This window comes from Coregonus lavaretus (genome assembly GCF_964263955.1).
Source record: "Coregonus lavaretus genome assembly, chromosome: 32".
In the NCBI taxonomy this organism is placed as follows: Eukaryota; Metazoa; Chordata; class Actinopteri; order Salmoniformes; family Salmonidae; genus Coregonus; species Coregonus lavaretus.
In genome coordinates this window covers 36188304-36214955 of record NC_140019.1, presented here as the reverse complement: position 1 = coordinate 36214955, position 26652 = coordinate 36188304, and the positions used below count along the sequence as shown (strand labels likewise).

The following is a 26652-nucleotide window of genomic DNA, read 5'->3' as shown; positions in this document are numbered from 1 at the left end:
ATTAAGTTAGGAGGCAATTCAGCACTGAGGCTATCCACAGCCATGTGAAAAAGAAGCTTGAATAGCCGTTGCCTTGCCTGCAGTTGTCTTTCTTCTTTGTGCTCTTGAGACATGCAGAACAGAAAGACTAGATGATGTGTTACAGTATATCTGTAATGATAACAGTAGATCCATAACACAGCAGCAACTACAGTAAAATATTAGATAATAATATTATAATATATCATATTATATCATAGTATATAGACTGGATTGTAGCAATAATATTATAATATATCATATTATATCATAGTATATAGAATTTATTGTAGTAATAATATTATAATATATCATATTATATCATAGTATAGACTGTATTATAGTAATAATATTATAATGAATAATATTATATCATAGTATATAGAATGTATTATAGTAATAATAGTATAATGAATCATATTATATCATAGTATAGACTGTATTGTAGTAATAATATTATAAAATATCATATTTTTATCTGAACCCCGGCTTTTCCCTCTGTCTATGTCCTCTGTATTACAGGAAAGTTCACTTGTATCGAGGCTCGTTTCCATCTGGAGAGGCAGATGGGCTATTACCTGATTCAGATGTACATCCCCAGCCTTCTGATTGTCATTTTGTCCTGGGTGTCCTTCTGGATCAACATGGACGCTGCACCTGCCAGAGTGGGACTGGGCATTACCACCGTGCTCACTATGACCACCCAGAGCTCCGGCTCGCGAGCCTCCCTCCCCAAGGTGAGACACACACTCCCTAACCCAAATCTCCGGCTCCCGAGCCTCCCTCCCCAAGGTGAGACACACACTCCCTAACCCAGATCTCCGGCTCCCGAGCCTCCCTCCCCAAGGTGAGACACACACACACTCCCTAACCCAAATCTCTGGCTCGCGAGCCTCCCTCCCCAAGGTGAGACACACACTCCCTAACCCAGATCTCCGGCTCCAGAGCCTCCCTCCCCAAGGTGAGACACACACTCCCTAACCCAGATCTCCGGCTCCAGAGCCTCCCTCCCCAAGGTGAGACACACACTCCCTAACCCAGATCTCTGGCTCGCGAGCCTCCCTCCCCAAGGTGAGACACACACTCCCTAACCCAAATCTCCGGCTCCCGAGCCTCCCTCCCCAAGGTGAGACACACACTCCCTAACCCAAATCTCCGGCTCCCGAGCCTCCCTCCCCAAGGTGAGACACACACTCCCTAACCCAAATCTCCGGCTCCCGAGCCTCCCTCCCCAAGGTGAGACACACACTCCCTAACCCAGATCTCCGGCTCCCGAGCCGCCCTCCCCAAGGTGAGACACACACTCCCTAACCCAGATCTCCGGCTCCCGAGCCTCCCTCCCCAAGGTGAGACACACACTCCCTAACCCAAATCTCCGGCTCCCGAGCCTCCCTCCCCAAGGTGAGACACACACTCCCTAACCCAGATCTCCGGCTCCCGAGCCTCCCTCCCCAAGGTGAGACACACACTCCCTAACCCAGATCTCCGGCTCCAGAGCCTCCCTCCCCAAGGTGAGACACACACACACTCCCTAACCCAGATCTCCGGCTCGCGAGCCTCCCTCCCCAAGGTGAGACACACACTCCCTAACCCAGATCTCCGGCTCCCGAGCCTCCCTCCCCAAGGTGAGACACACACTCCCTAACCCAGATCTCCGGCTCCAGAGCCTCCCTCCCCAAGGTGAGACACACACACACTCCCTAACCCAGATCTCCGGCTCGCGAGCCTCCCTCCCCAAGGTGAGACACACACTCCCTAACCCAGATCTCCGGCTCCAGAGCCTCCCTCCCCAAGGTGAGACACACACACACTCCCTAACCCAGATCTCCGGCTCGCGAGCCTCCCTCCCCAAGGTGAGACACACACTCCCTAACCCAGATCTCCGGCTCCAGAGCCTCCCTCCCCAAGGTGAGACACACACACACTCCCTAACCCAGATCTCTGGCTCGCGAGCCTCCCTCCCCAAGGTGAGACACACACACACTCCCTAACCCAGATCTCTGGCTCGCGAGCCGCCCTCCCCAAGGTGAGACACACACACACTCCCTAACCCAGATCTCCGGCTCCCGAGCCTCCCTCCCCAAGGTGAGACACACACTCCCTAACCCAGATCTCCGGCTCCAGAGCCTCCCTCCCCAAGGTGAGACACACACTCCCTAACCCAGATCTCCGGCTCCCGAGCCGCCCTCCCCAAGGTGAGACACACACTCCCTAACCCAGATCTCCGGCTCCCGAGCCGCCCTCCCCAAGGTGAGACACACACTCCCTAACCCAGATCTCCGGCTCCCGAGCCGCCCTCCCCAAGGTGAGGAGGGGAAGAGGAACACAACACACCTGCACCTGTCACTGAGACACACACACACACACACACACACACACACACACACACACACACACACACACACACACACACACACACAGATACAGACATGAACACACACACACACACACACACACACACACACACACAGATACAGACATGAACACACACACACACACACAGATACAGACATGAACACACACACACACACACACACATGCAAACATACACACACGTTTCTTTTACACACACACACACACACGACCCACACACACACGACCCACACACACACGACCCACACACAGTCAGCCTGCTTTATAATGGGCAAAGCAGAGAGGCAGCCTGACTGACTGACTTTAGTGTCGTTAAATGCACACTCTGTCTGTTGTCCCAGATGAACTATAAACCACACTCTGTCTGTTGTCCCAGATGAACTATAAACCACACTCTGTCTGTTGTCCCAGATGAACTATAAACCACACTCTGTCTGTTGTCCCAGATGAACTATAAACCACACTCTGTCTGTTGTCCCAGATGAACTCCAAACCACACTCTGTCTGTTGTCCCAGATGAACTCCAAACCACACTCTGTCTGTTGTCCCAGATGAACTCCAAACCACACTCTGTCTGTTGTCCCAGATGAACTCCAAACCACACTCTGTCTGTTGTCCCAGATGAACTCCAAACCACACTCTGTCTGTTGTCCCAGATGAACTCCAAACCACACTCTGTCTGTTGTCCCAGATGAACTCCAAACCACACTCTGTCTGTTGTCCCAGATGAACTCCAAACCACACTCTGTCTGTTGTCCCAGATGAACTCCAAACCACACTCTGTCTGTTGTCCCAGATGAACTCCAAACCACACTCTGTCTGTTGTCCCAGATGAACTCCAAACCACACTCTGTCTGTTGTCCCAGATGAACTCCAAACCACACTCTGTCTGTTGTCCCAGATGAACTCCAAACCACACTCTGTCTGTTGTCCCAGATGAACTCCAAACCACACTCTGTCTGTTGTCCCAGATGAACTCCAAACCACACTCTGTCTGTTGTCCCAGATGAACTCCAAACCACACTCTGTCTGTTGTCCCAGATGAACTCCAAACCACACTCTGTCTGTTGTCCCAGATGAACTCCAAACCACACTCTGTCTGTTGTCCCAGATGAACTCCAAACCACACTCTGTCTGTTGTCCCAGATGAACTCCAAACCACATTCTGTCTGTTGTCCCAGATGAACTCCAAACCACACTCTGTCTGTTGTCCCAGATGAACTCCAAACCACACTCTGTCTGTTGTCCCAGATGAACTCCAAACCACACTCTGTCTGTTGTCCCAGATGAACTCCAAACCACACTCTGTCTGTTGTCCCAGATGAACTCCAAACCACACTCTGTCTGTTGTCCCAGATGGTCAAACTAACTCAACGTGAGAAGAAAAAAAAAAGCCTTTTTAATGATAAATCTTTTTGCTGTAAGGATTTTCAGATTAAAAAAGAAAGAGGGACTTTGCGTGAGGGACTAGGATTTTATAATTATGTCCTGGAAAAGTATCCTCCCAGTTTGTTTGTTGACATTAGGTGATTCATGTTCTCTGGAGAATTGAACAAGTGAACCGTGATTTCTATGCAGTTCAGCTGTCACAATAATGATCACACGGCACGGCTGAGCGTAGGTGCACACAGCACAGACTGCTCTCTCTCTTCCACGCCTCACTGACTTGGTGCATTTGGTGACAGGGAGGGAAGGAGAGGAGAGAGGGCCATTTTGAATGCCAATAACATTCAATCACCCTTTACTGTGACTTTACTCAACAAATCTAGCCACCACGGTAATGTTACTTTTTTGCAGTCGTTATTTTCTCTCCCCCTGTTGTAGTGCTCTACTTCCATTACAAAGAGCTGAAGAAGATGTCCAGCATAAAAATACATTTCACCACTTTAATTGATCAAGTACTGTAAAACTAAAAAACACATCAAACATATTTGATCTGGTGTGGAAAATTAGAAATCCGGCAATCCAACGACACCAGGAAACAGTAGAACAGTAGTCTGCCCATGTCTGTCTCGGGCTGCTGCCTTGTCATCATTTGAACAATGTCTTGTGAACCATGCATTCTGTAATGCCACCTAAGCTGCATTCCAGGGCCACTTGGTCACTGACTTGTCAAATACAGTGAGCTTCAGATGAACTGACAAGCCAGCCCAATCTAGCTTTAGCCCCATTTCCAGTCAAAGATGTGGTTTCCATACCTCTCTCTATCTCACTGCCCAGGCAGAGCAGAGTCCTGCCAAGCCAACTGACCGTGCAGACCATTGTGTACTGGACAGTTCTCAGAGTTTGAAGATAAATGTTGTCTTTGTAGCAGACATCAAATGAATTAATCAAGGATCATAGATACAGATACATACAGCACATTTGGAAAGTATTCAGACCCCTTGACTTTTTCCACATTTTGTTAAGTAACATCCATTATTCTGAAATGGATTAGAAAAAAAAAAAAATCTCATCAATCTCCCCATAATACACCATAATGACAAAGCAAAAACATGTTTTTAGAAATTTTTGCAAATGTATTAAAAAGTATTCAGACCCTTTGCTATGAGACTCGAAATTGAGCTCAGGTGCATCTTGTTTCCATTGATCATCCTTGAGATGTTTCTACAACTTGATAGGAGTCCACCTGTGGTAAATTCAATTGATTGGACATGATTTGGAAAGGCACACACCTGTCTATATAACGTCCCACAGTTGACAGTGCATGTCAGAGCAAAAACCAAACCGTGAGGTCAAAGGAATTGTCCGTAGAGCTCAGAGACAGAATTGTGTCGAGGCACAGATCTGGGGAAGGCTACCAAAACATTTCTGCAGCATTGAAGGTCCCCAAGAACACAGTGGCCTCCATCATTCTTAAATGGAAGAAGTTTGGAACCAACAAGACTCTTCCAAACTGAGCAATCAGGGGAGAAGGGCCTTGGTCAGGGAGGTGACCAAGAACCCGATGGTCACTCTGACAGAGCTCCAGAGTTCCTCTGTGGAGATGGGAGAACCTTCCAGAAGGACAATCATCTCTGCAGCACTCCACCAATCAGTCCTTTATGGTAGAGTGGCCAGACAGAAGCCACTCCTCAGTAAAAGGCACATGACAGCCTGCATGGAGTTTGCCAAAAGGCACCTAAAGGACTCTCAGACCATGAGAAACAAGATTATCTGGTCTGATGAAACCAAGATTGAACTCTTTGGCCTGAATGCCAAGCGTCAAGTCTGGAGGAAACCTGGCATCATCCCTACGGTGAAGCATGGTGGTGGCAGCATCATGCTGTGAGGATGTTTTTCAGCGGCAGGGACTGGGAGACTAGTCGGGATCGAGGGAAAGATGAACGAAGCAAAGTACAGAGAGATCCTTGATGAAAACCTGCTCCAGAGCACTCAGGACCTCAGACTGGGGGCGAAGGTTCACCTTCAAACAGGACAACGACCCTACGCACACAGCCAAGACAACTCAGGAGTGGCTTCGGGACAAGTCTCTGAATGTTCTTGAGTTGCCCAGCCAGAGCCCGGACTTGAACCCGATCGAACATCTCCGGAGAGACCTGAAAATAGCTGTGCAGCGACGCTCCCCATCCAACCTGACAGAGCTTGAGAGGATGTGCAGAGAAGAATGGGAGAAACTCCCCAAATACAGGTGTGCCAAGCTTGTAGCGTCATACCCAATAAGACTTGAGGCTGTAATCGCTGCCAAAGGTGCTTCAACAAAGTACTGAGTAAAGGGTCTGAATACTTATGTAAATGTCATATTTCCTTTTATTTTTATTTGTTTTTGCAAAAAAATCTAAAAACCAGTTTTTGCTTTGTTTTTATGGGGTATTGTGTGTAGATTGATGAGGGGGAAATTTTTTAAAATTCATTTTAGAATAAGGCTGTAATGTAACAAAATGTGGAAAAGGTCAAGGGGTCTGAATACTTTCCAAATGCTCTGTATATAGATGGTACTGTACATTATCTTCCACTCCAAGGTCAGTTTCATTTGAAAATGTCACCTTCTGTTGTTGTTGTTGTTGTTGTTGTCCTCCTCCTGCTTACCACCGTGTCCTCCTGCCCGATCTCAGGTGTCGTATGTGAAAGCCATTGACATCTGGATGGCCGTGTGCCTCCTGTTTGTCTTCTCGGCCCTGCTTGAGTACGCTGCTGTGAACTTCATCGCTCGCCAACACAAGGAACTGCTACGCTTCCGGAGGAGGAGGCGGCACATGAAGGTCAATTAACTGCTTTTTGTTTTACTATTGGGATCAAGTTTTTTTGTTATCTAATCATAGATTAGACAAACACTTTTCACAGGAACACTTCCTGTCTCCTCCCTCTTCCTCTCAGACCAGCAATGAGAGCCAGACAGTCCCAGTTAAATATTTAGCTTTATGGGTTTCTCATATTCTCAACAAGTACACAACACATTCATATTTAATGCTGAGGGAGTATTGAAAAATGATTAAAGTCATGAGCGTGCATCCCAAATGGCACCCTAGTCCCTTTGTAGTGCACTTACTTTTGACCAGAGCCCTAATGTAGTGCACTATATAGCGTGCCATTTGCGACGCATCCATGGACATAGACCAAACAGAAGAATGAGCTGTGGATCAGATTCACAACAATGGAATTATTCCCACATGCCCTAACTTAGTCTGACACAATCCATAATTGAACAGGCCCAGTAGCACACCACGTTGTGATGGTAGGGCTTAAAGGGCACTGCGTTATGGGGGTTGCCTGTTATCCTCGTATCAAAGTCAGTTAAACAACTAGCCTGGCCTGTTTGTGTTCCATAGCCATTGGCATACTTAGTTTGTCATGCACAATGACCAAAGGAGTTGGCAAGACAGCACAGACAGATCTGGGATCAGGCTATAAAAGAAGTAGATGGAAATTGAAAACCCCATCGCTACACCCTGGGCTTTTAATAAGATCTCAGATCCAAACAAACTCCATAGCTGTCGTATATCTGATGGGGTTTGTGATATTGATGTCTTGATGACTGAATATCAAATACAGCTATCAAAGTATGACTCATTTAGTACTATCTATCTACCACAGAGCGTGTTGCTCCGCCTCATCCTAAATCTCAGATCCAGCTAGGGGACTCTTTCTCTGCATCAGTCATCTCATTCCTCTGAGGGGCAGCTAGAGGAATTCAGATGTTAGATATTTTTTTTAACGGTTTAATCAATCAATTGTATCTGTCCAGATGAGTTGATCAAAATCCAAGACCATGTGATTTAATAAGAAGTAAACCTGTCAGCCTTGAACATAGAAGGAGTCTGAGGAGGTGATTGGTGATAGCTGGAGGAGGAGGAGCGGGGGGGGGGGGGGGGGGGGGTTAAAGAGAGAAAACACAGAAACCCTTCAAGGAGTTACACATAAACATTCCATAAACTCCTTGTCATTCCGTGCGCCTTGACCGGGAGGACTGACAGGCAGGTGGCTACAGACACAGACTACTTCCAGGGAATGTGAATCCAGTCAGTCATTCAAAAGAGAGTAAAAAAAGCTCAAAATAAATCCTCAATACTACTGTTATAATCCATAATCCCTGAGGAGGTACAGTCGTGGTCAAAAGTTTTGAGAATGACACAAGTATTGGTCTTCACAAAGTTCGCTGCTTCAGTGTTATGAGATATTGTTGTCAGATGTTACTATGGTATACTGAAGTATAATTACAAGCATTCCATAAGAGTCAAAAGCTTTTATTGACAATTACATGAAGTTTATGCAAAGTGTCAATATTTGCAGTGTTGACCCTTCTTTTTCAAGACCTCTGCAATCCGCCCTGGCATGCTGCCGATTAACTTCTGGGCCACATCCTGACTGATGGCAGCCCATTCTTGCATGATCAATGCTTGGAGTTTGTCAGAATTTGTGGGTTTTGTTTGTCCACTCGCCTCTTGAGGATCGACCACAAGTTCTCAATGGGATTAAGGTCTGGGGAGTTTCCTGGCCATGGACCCAAAATTTCGATGTTTTGTTCCCCGAGCCACTTAGTTATCACTTTTGCCTTATGGCAAGGTGCTCCATCATGCTGGAAAAGGCATTGGTCGTCACCAAACTGTTCTTGGATGGTTGGGAGAAGCTGCTCTCGGAGGATGTGTTGGTACCATTCTTTATTCATGGCTGTGTTCTTAGGCAAAATTGTGAGTGAGCCCACTCCCTTGGCTGAGAAGCAACCCCACACATGAATGGTCTCAGGATGCTTTACTGTTGGCATGACACAGGACTGATGGTAGCGCTCACCTTGTCTTCTCCGGACAAGGTGTTTTCCGGATGCCCCAAACAATCGGAAAGGGGATTCATCAGAGAAAATGACTTTATCCCAGTCCTCAGCAGTCCAATCCCTGTACCATTGCAGAATATCAGTCTGTCACTGATGTTTTTCATGGAGATAAGTGGCTTCTTTGCTGCCCTTCTTGACACCAGGCCATCCTCCAAAAGTCTTCGCCTCACTGTGCGTGCAGATGCACTCACACCTGCCTGCTGCCATTCCTGAGCAATCTCTGCACTGGTGGTGCCCCGATCCCGCAGCTGAATCAACTTTAGGAGACGGTCCTGGCGCTTGCTGGACTTTCTTGGGCACCCTGACGCCTTCTTCACAACAATTGAACCTCTCCTCTTCTTGATGATCCAATAAATGGTTGATTTAGGTGCAATCTTACTAGCAGCAATATCCTTGCCTGTGAAGCCCTTTTTGTGCAAATCAATGATGACGGCACGTGTTTCCTTGCAGGTATTCATGGTTAACAGAGGAAGAACAATGATTTCAAGCACCACCCTCCTTTTAAAGCTTCCAGTCTGTTATTCTAACTCAATCAGCATGACAGAGTGATCTCCAGCCTTGTCCTCGTCAACACTCTCACCTGTGTTAACGAGAGAATCACTGACATGATGGCAGCTGGTCCTTTTGTGGCAGGGCTGAAATGCAGTGAAAATGTTTTTTGGGGGATTAAGTTCATTTTCATGGCAAAGAGGGACTTTGCAATTAATCTGATCACTCTTCATGACATTCTGGAGTATATGCAAATTGCCATCATCAAAACTGAGGCAGCAGACTTTGTGAAAATTAGTATTTGTGTCATTCTCAAAACTTTTGACCACGACTGTATGTACTAGGTGAGGGTAGATTAGTCTACTTACCCTGGAGCACTAGTCTCTCTCAGGTAAATCGAGAAGCTGGCCACGTCCCAAATGGCAACCATACAGCTCTGGACAAAAGTAGCGCACTATACAGGGATAGGGCGCCATTTGGGACTTAACCGCTGAGTACCATACAGTGCTTTGTGCTCTAATCTCTACAAGAGATGATAGCTTGTAGTCCCAGAGTTTGGCAGGATTGACACAGATCTTCATCCAGTCTTTTACAGGGTACGAGCTCAGGAGATTCCGGTTAGGTGATGTCATCACGTAGTCCAGTATGTGAAATGCAAGTCGAGCATTGTTCAGCTGCGTTTATTAGAAAATGAGTGGTGTCAGGCCTATATAGTATTGCAGTTAACAATATTATCATAAAATAGGACAAATATAAGCACCCACCAAATTAGTATTTATTATTATTATATACTGTAGTATTGCAGTAAATAATATTGTCATATTATGTTATAATTACATTTTTTAAATGTAATTATTAAACCAAATATCCTGTGAAAATGATTATAAATCCTTGTTTGAGAGGTGTTAGGCCTATAGTATCGGTGTTGATGATTATAATAAGGCCATTATGAAAGGCTATATCCAGCATTTACTTAAAGCTCTGAATGCTATTGATAGTTTTAGGAGTTTTATCAGATGACAGGCTAGCTGCTATGTGAAATAGCTAGATTGACGTTGTATGACTTTACCATTCTGCTCTACAGAAAGACATGTTGTATTACTTTTTTTAAAGGCTATCATTCAGCCAGTTCAGCCTTCTGAAGTCTACCATTCAGCCAGTGCATCCTTCTAAAGGCTATCATTCAGCAAGTTCAGCCTTCTAAAGGCTATCATTCAGCCAGTTCAGCCTTCTAAAGGCTATCGTTCATCCAGTTCATCCTTCTAAAGGCTATCATTCAGCCAGTTTAGCCTTCTAAAGGCTATCATTCAGCCAGTTCAGCCTTCTAAAGGCTATCATTCAGCCAGTTCAGCCTTCTAAAGGCTATCATTCAGCCAGTTCAGCCTTCTAAAGGCTATCATTCAGCCAATTCAGCCTTCTAAAGGCTATCATTCATCCAGTTCAGCCTTCTAAAGGCTATCATTCAGCCAGTTCAGCCTTCTAAAGGCTATCATTCGGCCAATTCAGCCTTCTAAAGGCCATCATTCAGCCAGTTCATCCTTCTAAAGGCTATCATTCAGCCAGTTCAGCCTTCTAAAGGCTATCATTCAGCCAGTTCATCCCAGAGGACTGCTCCTCTCCTCTCTCTGCAGTGAGGAACCTGTCACTTCTACCCTCGGCACAATAAAACAACCTCTCTGGTTCTCTCTGATTCTGGCTGAGGGTAGGGATGCATAGCACACACGCATGCACTCACACACTCACACACTCTCACACACACTCACACTCTCACACACACTCTCACACACACACACACACAGGCCCAATCTTCAACAGCCGCAAATTGCAATCTTGTTGTTTCTCCGTTGGTATTTAATTGATCGATGAATGTCACTGATAACCTGGAGAGTGCTCATCAGTGTGTGTGTGTGTGTGTGTGTGCGTGTGTGCGTGCATGCGCGAGCATGTGTGGATGCTTATGTGTATGTATGTGTGTGTGTGTGTGTGTGTGTGTGTGTGTGAGTGAGTGTGTGTGTGTGCATGCGCGCATGTGAGCTCGAGCGTGTGTGGATGCTTATGTGTGTGTGTTTTGTGTGTGTGTGTGTGTGTGTGTGTGAGCGTGTGTGTGTGTGAGCGTGTGTGTGTGTGTGTGTGTGTGTGTGTGTGTGTGTGTGTGTGTGTGTGTGTGTGTGTGTGAGCGTGTGTGAGCGTGTGTGTGTGTGTGTGAGCGTGTGTGTGTGAGCGTGTGTGTGTGTGTGTGTGTGTGTGTGTGTGTGTGTGTGTGTGTGTGAGCGTGTGTGTGTGTGTGCTTGCGTGCGTACCTCTGTGTGAAGGTGACAGATTTAGGTCACCCCCTCCTGGCCAGATGGTGGAACATGTAGGGATATCAATAACAACAGGCAGACCATTCGTCCTTGAAGGATAGACTGACTCTCCGGCAGCAACCCGCTCGACACGCTCCCTCGACACACACACACACACACACACGTACACGACACGCTCCCTCGACACACACACACACACACACACACACACACACACACACACACACACACACACACACACACACACACACACGTACACGACACGCTCCCTCGACACACACACACACACACACACACACACACACACACACACTCCCTCGACACACACACACACACGTACACGACACGCTCCCTCGACACACACACACACACGTACACGACACGCTCCTTCGACACACACACACACATACACACACACACACACACACACACACACACACACACACACACTCCCTCGACACACACACACACACGTACACGACAAGCTCCTCTCGAGACTGTAAGAAAGGCCTTAGGAATAAACATGAATAAATATTGACTTGATTAAAACTTTATCCAACTGCAGAAATCAGGATATGAATGGTGTCTCCTTTAAGGATTGTATAAAGAATATCAATGGAATTATACCAATTGCAGAATCCATAATAATAGATGATTTAAGTAGCCATAGAGAAATGTGTGTAGCCTATACCCAACCACAATAAGGACAGCCATATAGCTATGCATTAAAGTTGCACTCCAGGATCATAAGTGCAACAAATTCGTAACATCAAATCAAATCACATTTTATTTGTCACATGCGCCGAATACAACAGGTGTAGACCTTACCGTGAAATGCTTACTTACAAGCCCTTAACCAACAATGCTGTTCAAGAAATAGAGTTAAGAAAATATTTACTAAATAAACTAAAGTATAAAATAAAAAGTAACACAATTAAATTAAATAACAATAACAAGGCTATATACAGGGGGTACCGGTACCGAGTCAATGTGTGGGGGTACAGGTTAGTCCAGGTAATTTGTACATGTAGGTTGGGGTAAAGTGACTATACATAGACATATACAGTATATATATATATACAGTGGGGGAAAAAAGTATTTGATCCCCTGCTGATTTTGTACGTTTGCCCACTGACAAAGTCATGATCAGTCTATAATTTTAATGGTAGGTTTATTTGAACAGTGAGAGACAGAACAACAACAACAAAAATCCTGAAAAACGCATGTCAAAAATGTTATAAATTGATTTGCATTTAATGAGGGAAATAAGTATTTGACCCCTCTGCAAAACATGACTTAGTACTTGGTGGCAAAACCCTTGTTGGCAATCACAGAGGTCAGACGTTTCTTGTAGTTGGCCACCAGGTTTGCACACATCTCAGGAGGGATTTTGTTCCACTCCTCTTTGCAGATCTTCTCCAAGTCATTAAGGTTTCGAGGCTGACTTTTGGCAACTTGAACATTCAGCTCCCTCCACAGATTTTCTATGGGATTAAGGTCTGGAGACTGGCTAGGCCACTCCAGGACCTTAATGTGCTTCTTCTTGAGCCACTCCTTTGTTGCCTTGGCCATGTGTTTTGGGTCATTGTCATGCTGGAATACCCATCCACGACCCATTTTCAATGCCCTGGCTGAGGGAAGGAGGTTCTCACCCAAGATTTGACGGTACATGGCCCTGTCCATCATCCCTTTGATGCGGTGAAGTTGTCCTGTCCCCTTAGCAGAAAAACACCCCCAAAGCATAATGTTTCCACCTCCATGTTTGACGGTGGGGATGGTGTTCTTGGGGTCATAGGCAGCATTCCTCCTCCTCCAAACACGGCGAGTTGAGTTGATGCCAAATAGCTCCATTTTGGTCTCATATGACCACAACACTTTCACCCAGTTCTCCTCTGAATCATTCAGATGTTCATTGGCAAACTTCAGACGGCCCTGTATATGTGCTTTCTTGAGCAGGTGGACCTTGCGGGCGCTGCAGGATTTCAGTCCTTCACTGCGTAGTGTGTTACCAATTGTTTTCTTGGTGACTATGGTCCCAGCTGCCTTGAGATCATTGACAAGATCCTCCCGTGTAGTTCTGGGCTGATTCCTCAAAGTTCTCATGATCATTGCAACTCCACAAGGTGAGATCTTGCATGGAGCCCCAGGTCGAGGGAGATTGACAGTTCTTTTGTGTTTCTTCCATTTGCGAATAATCGCACCAACTGTTGTCACCTTCTCACCAAGCTGCTTGGCGATGGTCTTGTAGCCCATTCCAGCCTTGTGTAGGTCTGCAATCTTGACCCTGACATCCTTGGAGAGCTCTTTGGTCTTGGCCATGGTGGAGAGTTTGGAATCTGATTGATTGATTGCTTCTGTGGACAGGTGTCTTTTATACAGGTAACAAGCTGAAATTAGGAGCACTCCCTTTAAGAGTGTGCTCCTAATCTCAGCTTGTTACCTGTATAAAAGACACCTGGGAGCCAGAAATCTTTCTGATTGAGAGGGGGTCAAATACTTATTTCCCTCATTAAAATGCAAATCAATTTATAACATTTTTGACATGCGTTTTTCTGGATTTTGTTGTTGTTATTCTGTCTCTCACTGTTCAAATAAACCTACCATTAAAATTATAGACTGATAATTTCTTTGTCAGTGGGCAAACGTACAAAATCAGCAGGGGATCAAATACTTTTTTCCCTCACTGTATATACTGAACAAAATATAAACGCAACATGCAACAATTTCAAGATTTTACTGAGTTACAGTTCATATAAGGAAATCAGTCAATTGAAATAAATTAAGTAGGTCCTAATCTATGGACTTCACATGACTGGGCAGGGGTGCCAGGCCTAGCCAATCAGAATGAGTTTTTCCCCACAAAAGGGCTTTATTACAGACAGAAATACTCCTCAGTTTCATCAGCTGTCCGGGTGGATGGTCTCAGACTATCCCACAGGTGAAGAAGCCGGATGTGGAGGTCCTGGGCTGGCGTGGTTACACTTGGTCTGCGGTTTTTAGTCCGGTTGGACGTAATGCCAAATTCTCTAAAACAACGTTGGAGGTGGCTTATGGTAGAGAATTGAACATTCAATTATCTGGCAACAGCTCTGGTGGACATTCCTGCAGTCAGCATGTCAATTACACGCTCCCTCAAAACTTGAGACATCTGTGGTATTGGGATGTGTGACAGAACTGCACATTTTAGAGTGGCCTTTTATTGTCCCCAGTACAAGGTGCACCTGTGTAATGATCGTGCTGTTTAATCAGCTTCTTGATATGCCACACCTGTCAGGTGAATGGATAATCTTGGCAAAGGAGAAATGCTCACTAACAAGGATGTAAACAAATGTATGCACAACATTTGAGAGAAATAAGCTTTTTGTGCGTCTGGAAAATTTCTGGGATCTTCTATTTCAGCTCATGAAACATGGGACCAACACTTTACATGTTGCGTTTATATTTTTGTTCAGTAGTACAAATTGGATTCGTAAGATATCTAATTGTTTCTTTTTTTGCAGGACGTAACATATCATAAGAAATGGATGACATAGCGCACAATCTGATGACTAGTACACCAAAAAACAGGGACCACTTTTGGTTCGTGAGCACCACTTTCAAAACTACTGGCTGAAATTATACAAATGTCTTCCATTCTGTCACATTAGATTAGATTTTTCTCATGGTTTTAAAAAAGAAGACATTTGTCTGTGGCTCATTTGTGATGCTAGTCAGCCAATGCCTCCAGGCCAGGCAGTCACTAAAAGCAACTCAACTCTTGTCTAAAATATTAGCGTCCAGAAACGACTAAGCTAAGTGCAGGGTAGCCAGAAACGACTAAGCTAAGTGCAGGGTAGCCAGAAACGACTAAGCTAAGTGCAGGGTAGCCAGAAACGACTAAGCTAAGTGCAGGGTAGCCAGAAACGACTAAGCTAAGTGCAGGGTAGCCAGAAACGACTAAGCTAAGTGCAGGGTAGCTACTTTCTTTCAGCTGTCCTCCTCTTTGCCCTCCGTCTGCTTTGCGCTGGCAGTCCAAACTGAGATATATTAATAACTAGGTGACATGATGTGACCCCTAGACTGCAGATACACTGTTCCTCTGGCTAACGATGACAGGGCCTTATTAGGACGAGACTTCCTGATTGATCACGGATAATCAGCTCATTAGGCCTGATTAGCTACTGTTCAAGGGGGAATCTTTCACACGGGATCGTCTCGGGTGTGTGTGTGTGTGTGTTCTGAGGTTGTACTAGCACGTCTGAGAACAACGGGTGATAAGAGACTGGATTAGCTAGGTAAATAAGTGGAAAGTGATTGATAACCAATAGGAAGCTACTCTCTGCCAGTGTCTGCAGGGCAAGACGGGGCTAAACTCATTGTTTCTTTGCAAAGTAAAACATTAAACATACAACAAAAACCAAGTTATTGAACTTCTTTACAATATGTTCACAGTAGACTATATATTATGTAGTATAAAGATGTTATAATGTTAGTCCTATATGTGTAATTAAGATAAAATGTTCACCCTTATATAGGGAGAGAGAGAGAGAGAGAAAGAGAGAGCGAGAGAGAGAGAGAGAGAGAGAGAGAGAGAGAGAGAGAGAGAGAGAGAGAGAGAGAGAGAGAGAGAGAGAGAGAGAGAGCGAGAGAGAGAGAGAGAGAGAGAGAGAGAGAGAGAGAGCGAGAGAGAGAGAGCGAGAGAGAGAGTGAGAGAGCGAGAGAGAGAGAGAGAGAGAGAGAGCGAGAGAGAGCGAGAGAGCGAGAGAGAGCGAGAGAGCGAGAGAGAGCGAGAGCGCGAGAGAGCGAGAGAGAGAGAGCGAGAGAGAGAGAGAGAGAGAGAAACATATCATGATGTGCATAATCATTCCAGGTCAATGGCTTCATGAAGGAAGGAGGGGCTTTTACACAGACAGACCCAGAGTCTTTATGCAACCATCTACTCTCAATGGGAACAGGAAACCAACACGTCATTAGTTTTTTAAAAACACAATTAACACAAGTACAATTAAAACCTTTAGGGCTGGTTTCCCGGACACAGATTAAGCCTAGTCCTGGACAAAATATAATGTTCAAAGAAGATAGTCCTATACTAGACTTGAGCAAGGTATTTATTTTATTGTATTTTACTTTGTGTCCGGGAAACCAGCCCTTAACATTATTACTACTTCAACATTCTTCTCAGATCCTTTAGTAATGAATATAACAATCCTCAATATAAAAGCTTGATGGCACGATCTTAAAAAAGGAACAAAAATCTAATTGGAATGACTGGGAAAGGGTAGTGCCTTGGCATTGGGCTAAATTGCTTTGGGAAATCATAAAATGAACGGCAAGACACCAACTCCTCGAGGAGAAGTTGATGATAGTTAGTCGTGACACTTCCCAAAACGACTTTATGCAAATCAGCAGTTTTCTTTTCCAAGGCTGAATGACACCGCGACCCACGCAAAGGCAAATGTTTACAGAAAACATAAGATGGAGCCTCCAACAAGTTGGCTTTACGGTTCCCTTTAATCTCAGCCATTAATCACATCACCACACACTAAGAGATATAAATGCATCAATCATGAGGAAATAGCATGATGGATGGAGGATGCATCAATCATGAGGAAATAGCATGATGGATGGAGGATGCATCAATCATGAGGAAATAGCATGATGGATGAAGGAGTCAAGAGGTCCTTCTCTCTCTCTCTCTCTCTCTCTCTCTCTCTCTCTCTCTCTCTATTCAATGGGCTTTATTGGCATGGGAAACATATGTTTACATTGCCAAAGCAAGTGAAATAGATCATAAACAAAAGTGAAACGAACAAAATAAAATTAACAGTAAACATTACTCTCACAAAACTTTCAAAAGAATAAAGACATTTCAAATGTCATATTATGGCTATATACAGTGTTGTAATGATGTGCAAATAGTTAAAGTACAAATGGGAAAATAAATAAACATAAATATGAGTTGTATTTACAATGGTGTTTGTTCTTCACTGGTTGCCCTTTTCTTGTGGCAACAGGTCACACATCTTACTGCTGTGATGACACACTGTGGTATTTCACCCAATAGATAAGGGAGTTTATCAAAATTGGATTTGTTAGGGAATTCTCTCTCTGACTTGCAAATGCAGAAGGAGGAGAAGGAGTGAGGGAGGAGGAGAGAGGAGGAGTGAGGGAGATGGAGAGAGGAGGAGTGAGGAAAGAAGAGAGGAGGAGTGAGGAAGGAGGAGAGAGGAGGAGTGAGCGAGGAGGAGGGCGGGAGGAGAGAGGAGGAGGGAGGAGGAGAGAGGAGGAGTGAGGGAGGAGGAGAGAACGTTGTGAAAATGCCTGGATGGCGTCCTCCATGCGTCATTGCCTGCGTCCCAAATGGCATCATATTCCCTACATAGTGCACTACTTTTGACCATAGGCCTAAGTCAAAAGTAGTGCACTCTGTAGGGAATAGGATACCATTTTGGGACGCAGGCAATGACGCATGGAGGACGCCATCCTCCGTAGCCCCGTCCCTCTTTACTGCTCCACGTCACGTCCCCCAGCCAGCACATTAATCATACGGCAGGAGGAATGAGGCAGAGCATCTGTAATACTTACAAATGGTGGGCAGGAGCCACTGAAGGACAAGGAAAGGTCGACGCACAACGTAGCCAGCATTAAATGTTTCAGTCGCTGTTACAGGAGGAGACGATGCATAACAGAGGGGGAAAGGAGAAGAGCCGCCTCCCCTTCTCTTGTGTGTGTGTGTGTGTGTGTGTGTGTGTGTGTGTGTGTGTGTGTGTGTGTGTGTGTGTGTGTGTTCGTCCATTCAGCCCAACACACATTAACAGTTATTTATGGGGTGGTATAAAGACAAGGACAGATGGAGGACATGGTGTCTACAAATGGAACCTAGAAACTAAGGGTTGTGTTTTAGCACAGCGTGTACGCCTATCCATTTGAATTTGCAGTAGAGGTGTTGAATGATTGCATTTACATTTTTCACACCAAGCAAAGACAGATAAGAGACCCTCATTGTTTGTTTGTGTGTGATGAGGTATGCAGGGATTGTGTTAGCTAGCTACCTGTAATTATATTGCAGTAAATAGGAAAATGCAATTTCCGTATGTACCTATGTATGATATCGAGATAGCATGTCCTTTATAACATGTGCAAACCTTGCCTCATAACCTTGAGTGAAGACATAGCTAAAATGTGAATCGTCAGCCCATGCAATCCATATTTATCACAATGCATATCAATGGTAAATGAGATAGTATCTGGATCGTGTTGGACTTTGACATTTAAGGCTCAACATGATGTGCCTCATATGTTAATTAATATGTGTCTGCATTACTTTAAGTCCCACTTTGATTTTCACAGCCATTATGTGTTTTCAAATTACGAAGTCTGTTAAGAGCCTTTTTCTTGAAGGTCCACTATGATTTAAGTCTGTTAAGATCCTTTTCCTTGAAGGTCCACTTTGATTTAAGTCTGTTAAGAGCCTTTTCTTTGAAGGCCCACTATGATTTAAGTCTCTTAAGAGCCTTTTCCTTGAAGGCCACTATGATTTAAGTCTGTTAAGAGCCTTTTCCTTGAAGGCCCACTATGAATTAAGTCTTTCAAGAGCCGTTTCCTTGAAGTCCCACTATGAATTAAGTCTTTCAAGAGCCGTTTCCTTGAAGTCCCACTATGATTTTCAAAGTCATATGTTTTTACGACTTAAGGGGTGGTCCTTAAGAGAGAGAGCAGGCCTGGATATCAAATGTGTAATGGGGTTTTTCGATTCCTAACAGAATGAATATTCGGCTGTGTTACAGGAGGATGAGGGCGGTGAGGGCCGGTTCAGCTTCACCGCCTATGGCATGGGCCCAGCCTGCCTTCAGGCCAAAGACGGCATGGCCATCAAAGGGAACAACAACAACGCCCCGACCGCCACTGCCGGCCCTCAGGAGAAAACGGTGGAAGAGATGCGCAAGCTCTTCATCGGCCGCGCGAAGAGGATCGACACGGTCTCTCGCGTGGCTTTCCCGCTAGTCTTCCTCATTTTTAATATTTTCTACTGGCTCGTATACAAGATCATCCGAAGCACGGATGTACACCAGATGACGTAAGCAAGGGAAGAGAGAGAGTTCAATACCACACCATCCTGCTCCCAACCCCAATACTCCTCGCTCTTCACTTGCTCACTTGCTTTTGGTGGCTATCGCCTTGGAATAGGTAATTTATCAATATTTGTTATTTTCTTTTATTTCCCCCCTCTTTTCTCCTGAATAATCCGGACCAGTGCAATAGCAATGCAGTAAAATGCATGATATATGAATGTGGCAATATATTTACAAAATGATAAAGAAGTAAATATTAAGACTTTTACCGATACATCCAAGTACTTCGGAATTTATGATAGTGAGAATTTAAAAAGAAAGAAGACAGATAGTGCATTATAAAGAAGAAGAAGTTTGGGAAACATACAGAACTGTAATATATTATATATCTATCATAAATTTAAAAACGGTTATTTATTCGAAAGGCAGGCGTCTGGATGGAACACGAGGGATGGATTTTAAAAGGATACTAAGACGATTTAGTGCTTCCATTAATAAAGTGATGCAAGGATCGTGTGTCCAATATATCTCAATTAGCTTCAATGTGTGTTGCAAGCCCTCAACAAAAATTTAGATTTCATGTGGTTGATGCTGCTATCAACTATATGAAGGAAACTTGATGAGTGGGGGAGTGAAAGTAATATTCTATTGTTTCTAACCGCTGTGGTCAACGTGTTCCTCTATCTGTCCTTAACTTTATTTCTCAATTGCGTATCGTTTTTACTTTACGTGTCAAGTGTACATCATGTTGCTGTAATCAGCTCAAGCTCTTATTGGGAACGCTACATTCTAAATTCTAATTCTAAAGGGACATTTGCCATCATTTACATATCGTCATTGTTGCAAACATTTATTTATTTATTCACGTACTTATATCAAAATATGATTCATTAAAAGTGAATCTACACTGGAAAAGCATTTATTTTATTTTTTATCCAGATTCGTCCTACTCATTTCATTGAAGCTGTACGGTTAACATTTGTTTAGTTCTTTTCATAGCTTATTGCTTGTTGCCTAGTTACAGTAAAATGCCCAGAAGGCGATGGAGTTAATGAGTTAAGATTTAACAAGGAAACACCTACTGTACCTTAACAATTATTACCATGGATACATTTACACACATTAATAATGTAGCTAAACACACATGCATTATCATCATCATTTACTAAATATGCCTAAAGATATTCACTCAAAATCATGGAAAGCGGTTTGATACTTTAACAGCAATGATTAACACAATGTTCTCATTGGTGTATCATACAGTACATTTTATAGATCACTCCACTACAGTAAACCGTGCCACTGATTGATTGATTGATTTAACTAGTCAGTGGCTTGATTTAAGATACTAAAATCCATTACTTCTCACCAGGCTTTTCTATGCAATAATTAAATATATGCAATTATGTTTTATTAGCTTTACCATTTACAACACATTATAATGAATCTGTTTGAACTTGTGTGCCATCAAGTTTTTTAATCTCAGACATCACAGTGCTCATATTTCCAATGGTGGACATACATACATACATACATACATAGATGCATACATGAGGCCTTCATATCTACATCTCCAAGCATAATGTAAACTATTCACCCTCCTCCTAGCGCCATCATTCTAAACACATTTACATTAAACTACAAGTGGGCCAAGCTACAGTGGCTTTTCATATTGCATATTTAAAGACATTCTGCTCTCTGTGGCCCCAACCTCTGGCACATTGTTTAACTAGCCTGAAGTGCTGTCACCAAGCCCCAGAAATAAAGACTACACTACTGCTACCACAGGAAATGTGGCCTGCGACACGTTGTCATGGATGGGCGACTCGGACACAGTGGAAATAAACACTTGTCGAGTGAGTTTTTACATTTAACTTTAATGCCAAATGTTATTTTCCTCTACTTGGTTTTTATTCCAAACCAAATAAGTATTTTGTTAACCTATGATCATTGCCTTCCTGGTTCGGTGTTGAACATGATGACATAAGGGGAAAGATGCCAGAACACTTTTGCAACAGATATTATGCACTGGTTCAGGATATTGTTTAGGTTTTGTTGTCGTAACTTAAATCGATTCAGTTCTTTCCATTGACTTTCCAGTGTGTAGATAAAGTGCTTCCATTTATTTTTGTGGTGATATGACGCTATTCAATTAACAATATAATATATTTTGATATGAAACTTTTTCTGCTTCTTCATCCCTGTTTTATTTTCTTCTTGAAAAGTGTACTCCATTACTTTTTTAACAGGTCATAGATTTTCGAATGTGTTAATGATAGTTTGAGGTAGTTTGATGTTTGAGGCTTGATGGACTTGCACAAGAGATTACAACAATATTTTACATTTCGGTCAACTATTTCTTAAATTCATATTACTTTCCAGTTGAGGCAGTATTTTTCAAACAGACACGGTCCATGGGTAAACTGATTCGAAGGACTATGTTTTTCTATTAGTGTTATTTTATCCCAGCAAATTAACTTTTCAACATGGAGCATACTTACGTAATGTGTAATGCTTTACCCAAAACTATGCATTTATAAAAGTTAATTGCTAGAATGGGGTTAAAACATATTGGCCATTTAAAATATCAGCACGGTAATCAATATGTTTTGAAAGTGCTGGATGATTTGTTGATACAGTATTTATTTGTAGGCCGCAATATTTCAGTACAGAATTTTACCATGAATCTTTCCTCAGTTTTGACTTCCTCAGTCAAAAATATGAATTCAGTAAAATACTATCCAGTGTTGAATATGCAACTAACTAAGAACTAATCATAACATGTACCTCCACTCAACCACCATGATATTCACTCATCCATTCAATAGTCATGGATTGAACTCTTATGCCCTGACCATGTGAAGGATCACTGCACTTGGGAACATGCTATATGGATTTATTGTAACCAATTGCTTATTAAGGTGCATTATTACTAGCAACCTGTCCAGGGGGTATACTTGTACATCAAGCTGCCTCATGCTACAGAAACAGGAGATAGGCTCCAGGGTTGGGGTCAATTCCAATTAAAATTGAATTTTAATTCAATTAAGAATCGACCTGGAATTTGAATAGAATACATGCAAATTAAAAGGCAGAAGGAATTGAATTGGAATTGAATTGATGGAATTTACCCTGACCCTGATAGGCTCCTGCCCTACGGGACAAGGGGCAGGGGCTCGGACAAGGCTTACTTTGTTTATGTTATTCAAGATGGAAATTACACTTACTGCTCTGAATAGAGAACTTCAAGAAGGTCTAACGTATTCTAGAACACTGACACATTCTAGAACAAGAATTGTATGTTTAACTTAATTGCTCAGCGGATCAATGTTCAAAGTATGGAAGAGATTGGAATGTTCACTGATGGGGAAAACTCCATTGGACTGATAGGACTTCCTACCCTTCATATCAACCTGACCTATCATAATGTCAAATATTATTGACAATGAAGGAAGTTCATATAATATTTGGCATATAGGACAGTGTAATATGAACATTTTAAAAGTATGAAATTCAACTAGCATGTTATGATTTGTTAGTAATTGCTGATAACAACAGCTGTTTGGTTCTGTTTATTGTATTTGTAATATATCAGATGCCCTGGTTATGGTGATGCACTCACCACCCAGTGATAGAAATGGACAGAAATAACCAGTCATGAACTGAACTGTACACAAAAATGGAAACGTTTTTATTTATGTATTTTTATTAATTTTTAGCACAAGTTGGAATGGCCTTAATTTTGGTTTACTTGCTTAAATATTGTGTATTGGCACAAAGTGCACATCTTAATTTGCTAGTTACAGTTATCATAATAATCCAAGAGTGCACTTCAGAAGAAGGAAAAAAGTTCAGCAAATCTTTTTTATTTTTCATTAAAATGTGAAAACACTGAATATTTTGCATGAATATAAATACAATGGCAGATATTTTGGGCTTGTACAAAAATGTGAGCAATTTGAAGAAAAAAGGAATGTACAATTTCTGCTGTAAATGTATATAACTAAATATTTATTGAAATATGTCATTATAAGTAATTCAAATTACAATTAAAGGTTTTCTGAACAAACATTTCTTTACCTTTTTTTTGAAAAATTGTCAAGAGTTGGATGGTCGGAGTTGGACTATTGCTCTCTGTTACCCAGCTCAAGGATCTGTTTCCCAGATCAAGGATCTGTTACCCAGTTCAAGTATCTGTGTATAATCATAAGAAGTGTTAAAAATTGCAAACAATAAATTACATTCTATTGCTAACTAGCAAAAAGCCCTTGAGGAGACAACTATTTCTCTCTCCACTTTATGATTGAATTGGGCTTCCTATAGTTGACTTTCAAAAACATGTTACATAAATGGTAAGCATTTTAAATACAAATTGAAATTATTATATTTCAGCAGACGCTCTTATTCAGAGCGACTTACAGGAGCAATTAGGGTTAAGTGCCTTGCTCAAGGGCACATCGACAGATTTTTCACCTAGTCGGCTCGGGGATTAGAACCAGCGACCTTTCGGTTACTGGCAAAACGCTCTTAACCACTAAGCTATTGTGAAATGGTAGCCAAATGCTGTAGCCAAATAGCTATCCATGTGCTTTTTTCTCCGTGACCAAAACATGATGACTAGCGAGGGAAGGCGACTCTTCCTTGCTTTTACAAAATGAAATGACAAAAATAAAAATAAACTTTGCTCTAGCCTCCTTGTGAATTGGAGTGGGACCGGTGAGGATATCATGTAACCACAATGTGTCCGCTTCTCCAAAAATCCCACTCCCCCATGCGCATGCACATCAACAACGGAGTGAAGCTTGTATTAACCTTAAGGTGCCCTAGAACACAACACGACACAAAACAGACATGTTCCTGCCATGTTTCAGCCATGTTCCTGCCATGTTTCCGCCATGTTCCTGCCATGTTCCTGTCATGTTTCAGCCATGTTCTGCCATGTTCCTGCCATGTTCCTGCCATGTTTCCACCATGTTTCTGCCATGTTCCTGCAATGTTTCAGCCATGTTTCAGCCATGTTTCTGCCATGTTCCTGCAATGTTTCAGCCATGTTTCTGCCATGTTCCTGCCATGTTTCTGCCATGTTTCCGCCATGTTTCTGCCATGTTCCTGCCATGTTTCAGCCATGTTTCTGCCATGTTCCTGCCATGTTTCTGTCATGTTCCTGTCATGTTTCCGCCATGTTTCTGCCATGTTCCTGCCATGTTTCCGCCATGTTTCTGCCATGTTCCTGCCATGTTTCAGCCATGTTTCTGCCATGTTCCTGCCATGTTTCCGCCATGTTTCTGCCATGTTCCTGCCATGTTTCCGCCATGTTTCTGCCATGTTCCTGCCATGTTTCTGCCATGTTTCCGCCATGTTTCTGCCATGTTCCTGCCATGTTTCAGCCATGTTTCTGCCATCTTCCTGCCATGTTTCTGTCATGTTCCTGTCATGTTTCCGCCATGTTTCTGCCATGTTCCTGCCATGTTTCCGCCATGTTTCTGCCATGTTCCTGCCATGTTTCAGCCATGTTTCTGCCATGTTCCTGCCATGTTTCCGCCATGTTTCTGCCATGTTCCTGCCATGTTTCCGCCATGTTTCTGCCATGTTCCTGCCATGTTTCTGCCTAATGCCTCAGTACTTACATCCACCTGCAGTTGACTGGGCTGTTAATTGTGTTAGATGACAAGCACCACTCATACAAACACAAACACAGCTGTTAATTGTGTCAGATGACAGTTGGCTGATTGTCTGTGGGTGGTTCACCAGAACAGGTGCAGAAATGTATTCATGAATTCATCATTCAAGGAACCCAGTATACTGTAGACCTACAGACGTGTATGGATGGTATGACATATAGTGTTTTCTGACTTATAGAGGGAGACCATAGAGAGGGAGACCAATAGAGAGGGAGACCATAGAGAGGGAGACCATAGAGAAGGAGACCATAGAGAGGGAGACCATAGAGAGGGAGACCATAGAGAGGGAGACTATAGAGAGGGAGACCATAGAGAGGGAGACCATAGAGAGGGAGACTATAGAGAGGGAGACCAATAGAGAGGGAGACCATAGAGAGGGAGACCATAGAGAGGGAGACCATAGAGAGGGAGACAAATAGAGAGGGAGACCATAGAGAGGGAGACCATAGAGAGGGAGACCATAGAGAGGGAGACCATAGAGAGGGAGACAAACAGAGAGGGAGATCATAGAGAGGGAGACCATAGAGAGGGAGACCATAGAGAGGGAGACTATAGAGAGGGAGACCATAGAGAGGGAGACCATAGAGAGGGAGACCATAGAGAGGGAGACTATAGAGAGGGAGACCATAGAGAGGGAGACCATAGAGTGGGAGACCATAGAGAGAGAGACCATAGAGAGGGAGACCATAGAGAGGGAGACCATAGAGAGGGAGACAAATAGAGAGGGAGACCATAGAGAGGGAGACCATAGAGAGGGAGACCATAGAGAGGGAGACCATAGAGAGGGAGACAAATAGAGAGGGAGACCATAGATTGGGAGACCATAGAGAGGGAGGCATAGAGAGGGAGACCATAGAGAGGGAGACCATAGAGAGGGAGACCATAGAGAGGGAGACCATAGAGAGGGAGACCATAGAGAGGGAGACCATAGAGAGGGAGACTATAGAGAGGGAGACCATAGAGAGGGAGACCATAGAGAGGGAGACCATAGAGAGGGAGACCATAGAGAGGGAGACAAATAGAGAGGGACACCATAGAGAGGGAGACCATAGAGAGGGAGACTATAGAGAGGGAGACCATAGCGAGGGAGACCATAGAGAGGGAGACAAATAGAGAGGGATACCATAGAGAGGGAGACCATAGAGAGGGAGACCATAGAGAGGGAGACCATAGAGAGGGAGACCATAGAGAGGGAGACCATAGAGAGGGAGACCATAGAGAGGGAGACCAATAGAGAGGGAGACCATAGAGAGGGAGACCATAGAGAGGGAGACCATAGAGAGGGAGACCATAGAGAGGGAGACCATAGAGAGGGAGACAAATAGAGAGGGAGACCATAGAGAGGGAGACCATAGAGAGGGAGACCATAGAGAGGGAGACCATAGAGAGGGAGACAAACAGAGAGGGAGACCATAGAGAGGGAGACCATAGAGAGGGAGACCATAGAGAGGGAGACCATAGAGAGGGAG

At 43.7% G+C, this 26652-nt stretch overlaps 1 protein-coding gene across 1 annotated transcript in view; it reads left to right on the top strand.

Annotated features, from left to right (window-relative positions):
* The window catches only part of LOC311107273 (glycine receptor subunit alphaZ1-like), a gene marked incomplete at both ends in the record, with an annotated part of 96141 nt that extends 76630 nt beyond the window's left edge, over positions 1–19511 (top strand). The window contains 3 exons of the mRNA XM_084149753.1: positions 541–755; positions 6447–6593; positions 19218–19511. Coding sequence (XP_084005879.1) covers positions 541–755; positions 6447–6593; positions 19218–19511 — 656 coding nt within the window. The remainder of the gene's footprint in view (positions 1–540; positions 756–6446; positions 6594–19217) is intronic.
* Between the last annotated feature and the right edge of the window lie 7141 nt (positions 19512–26652).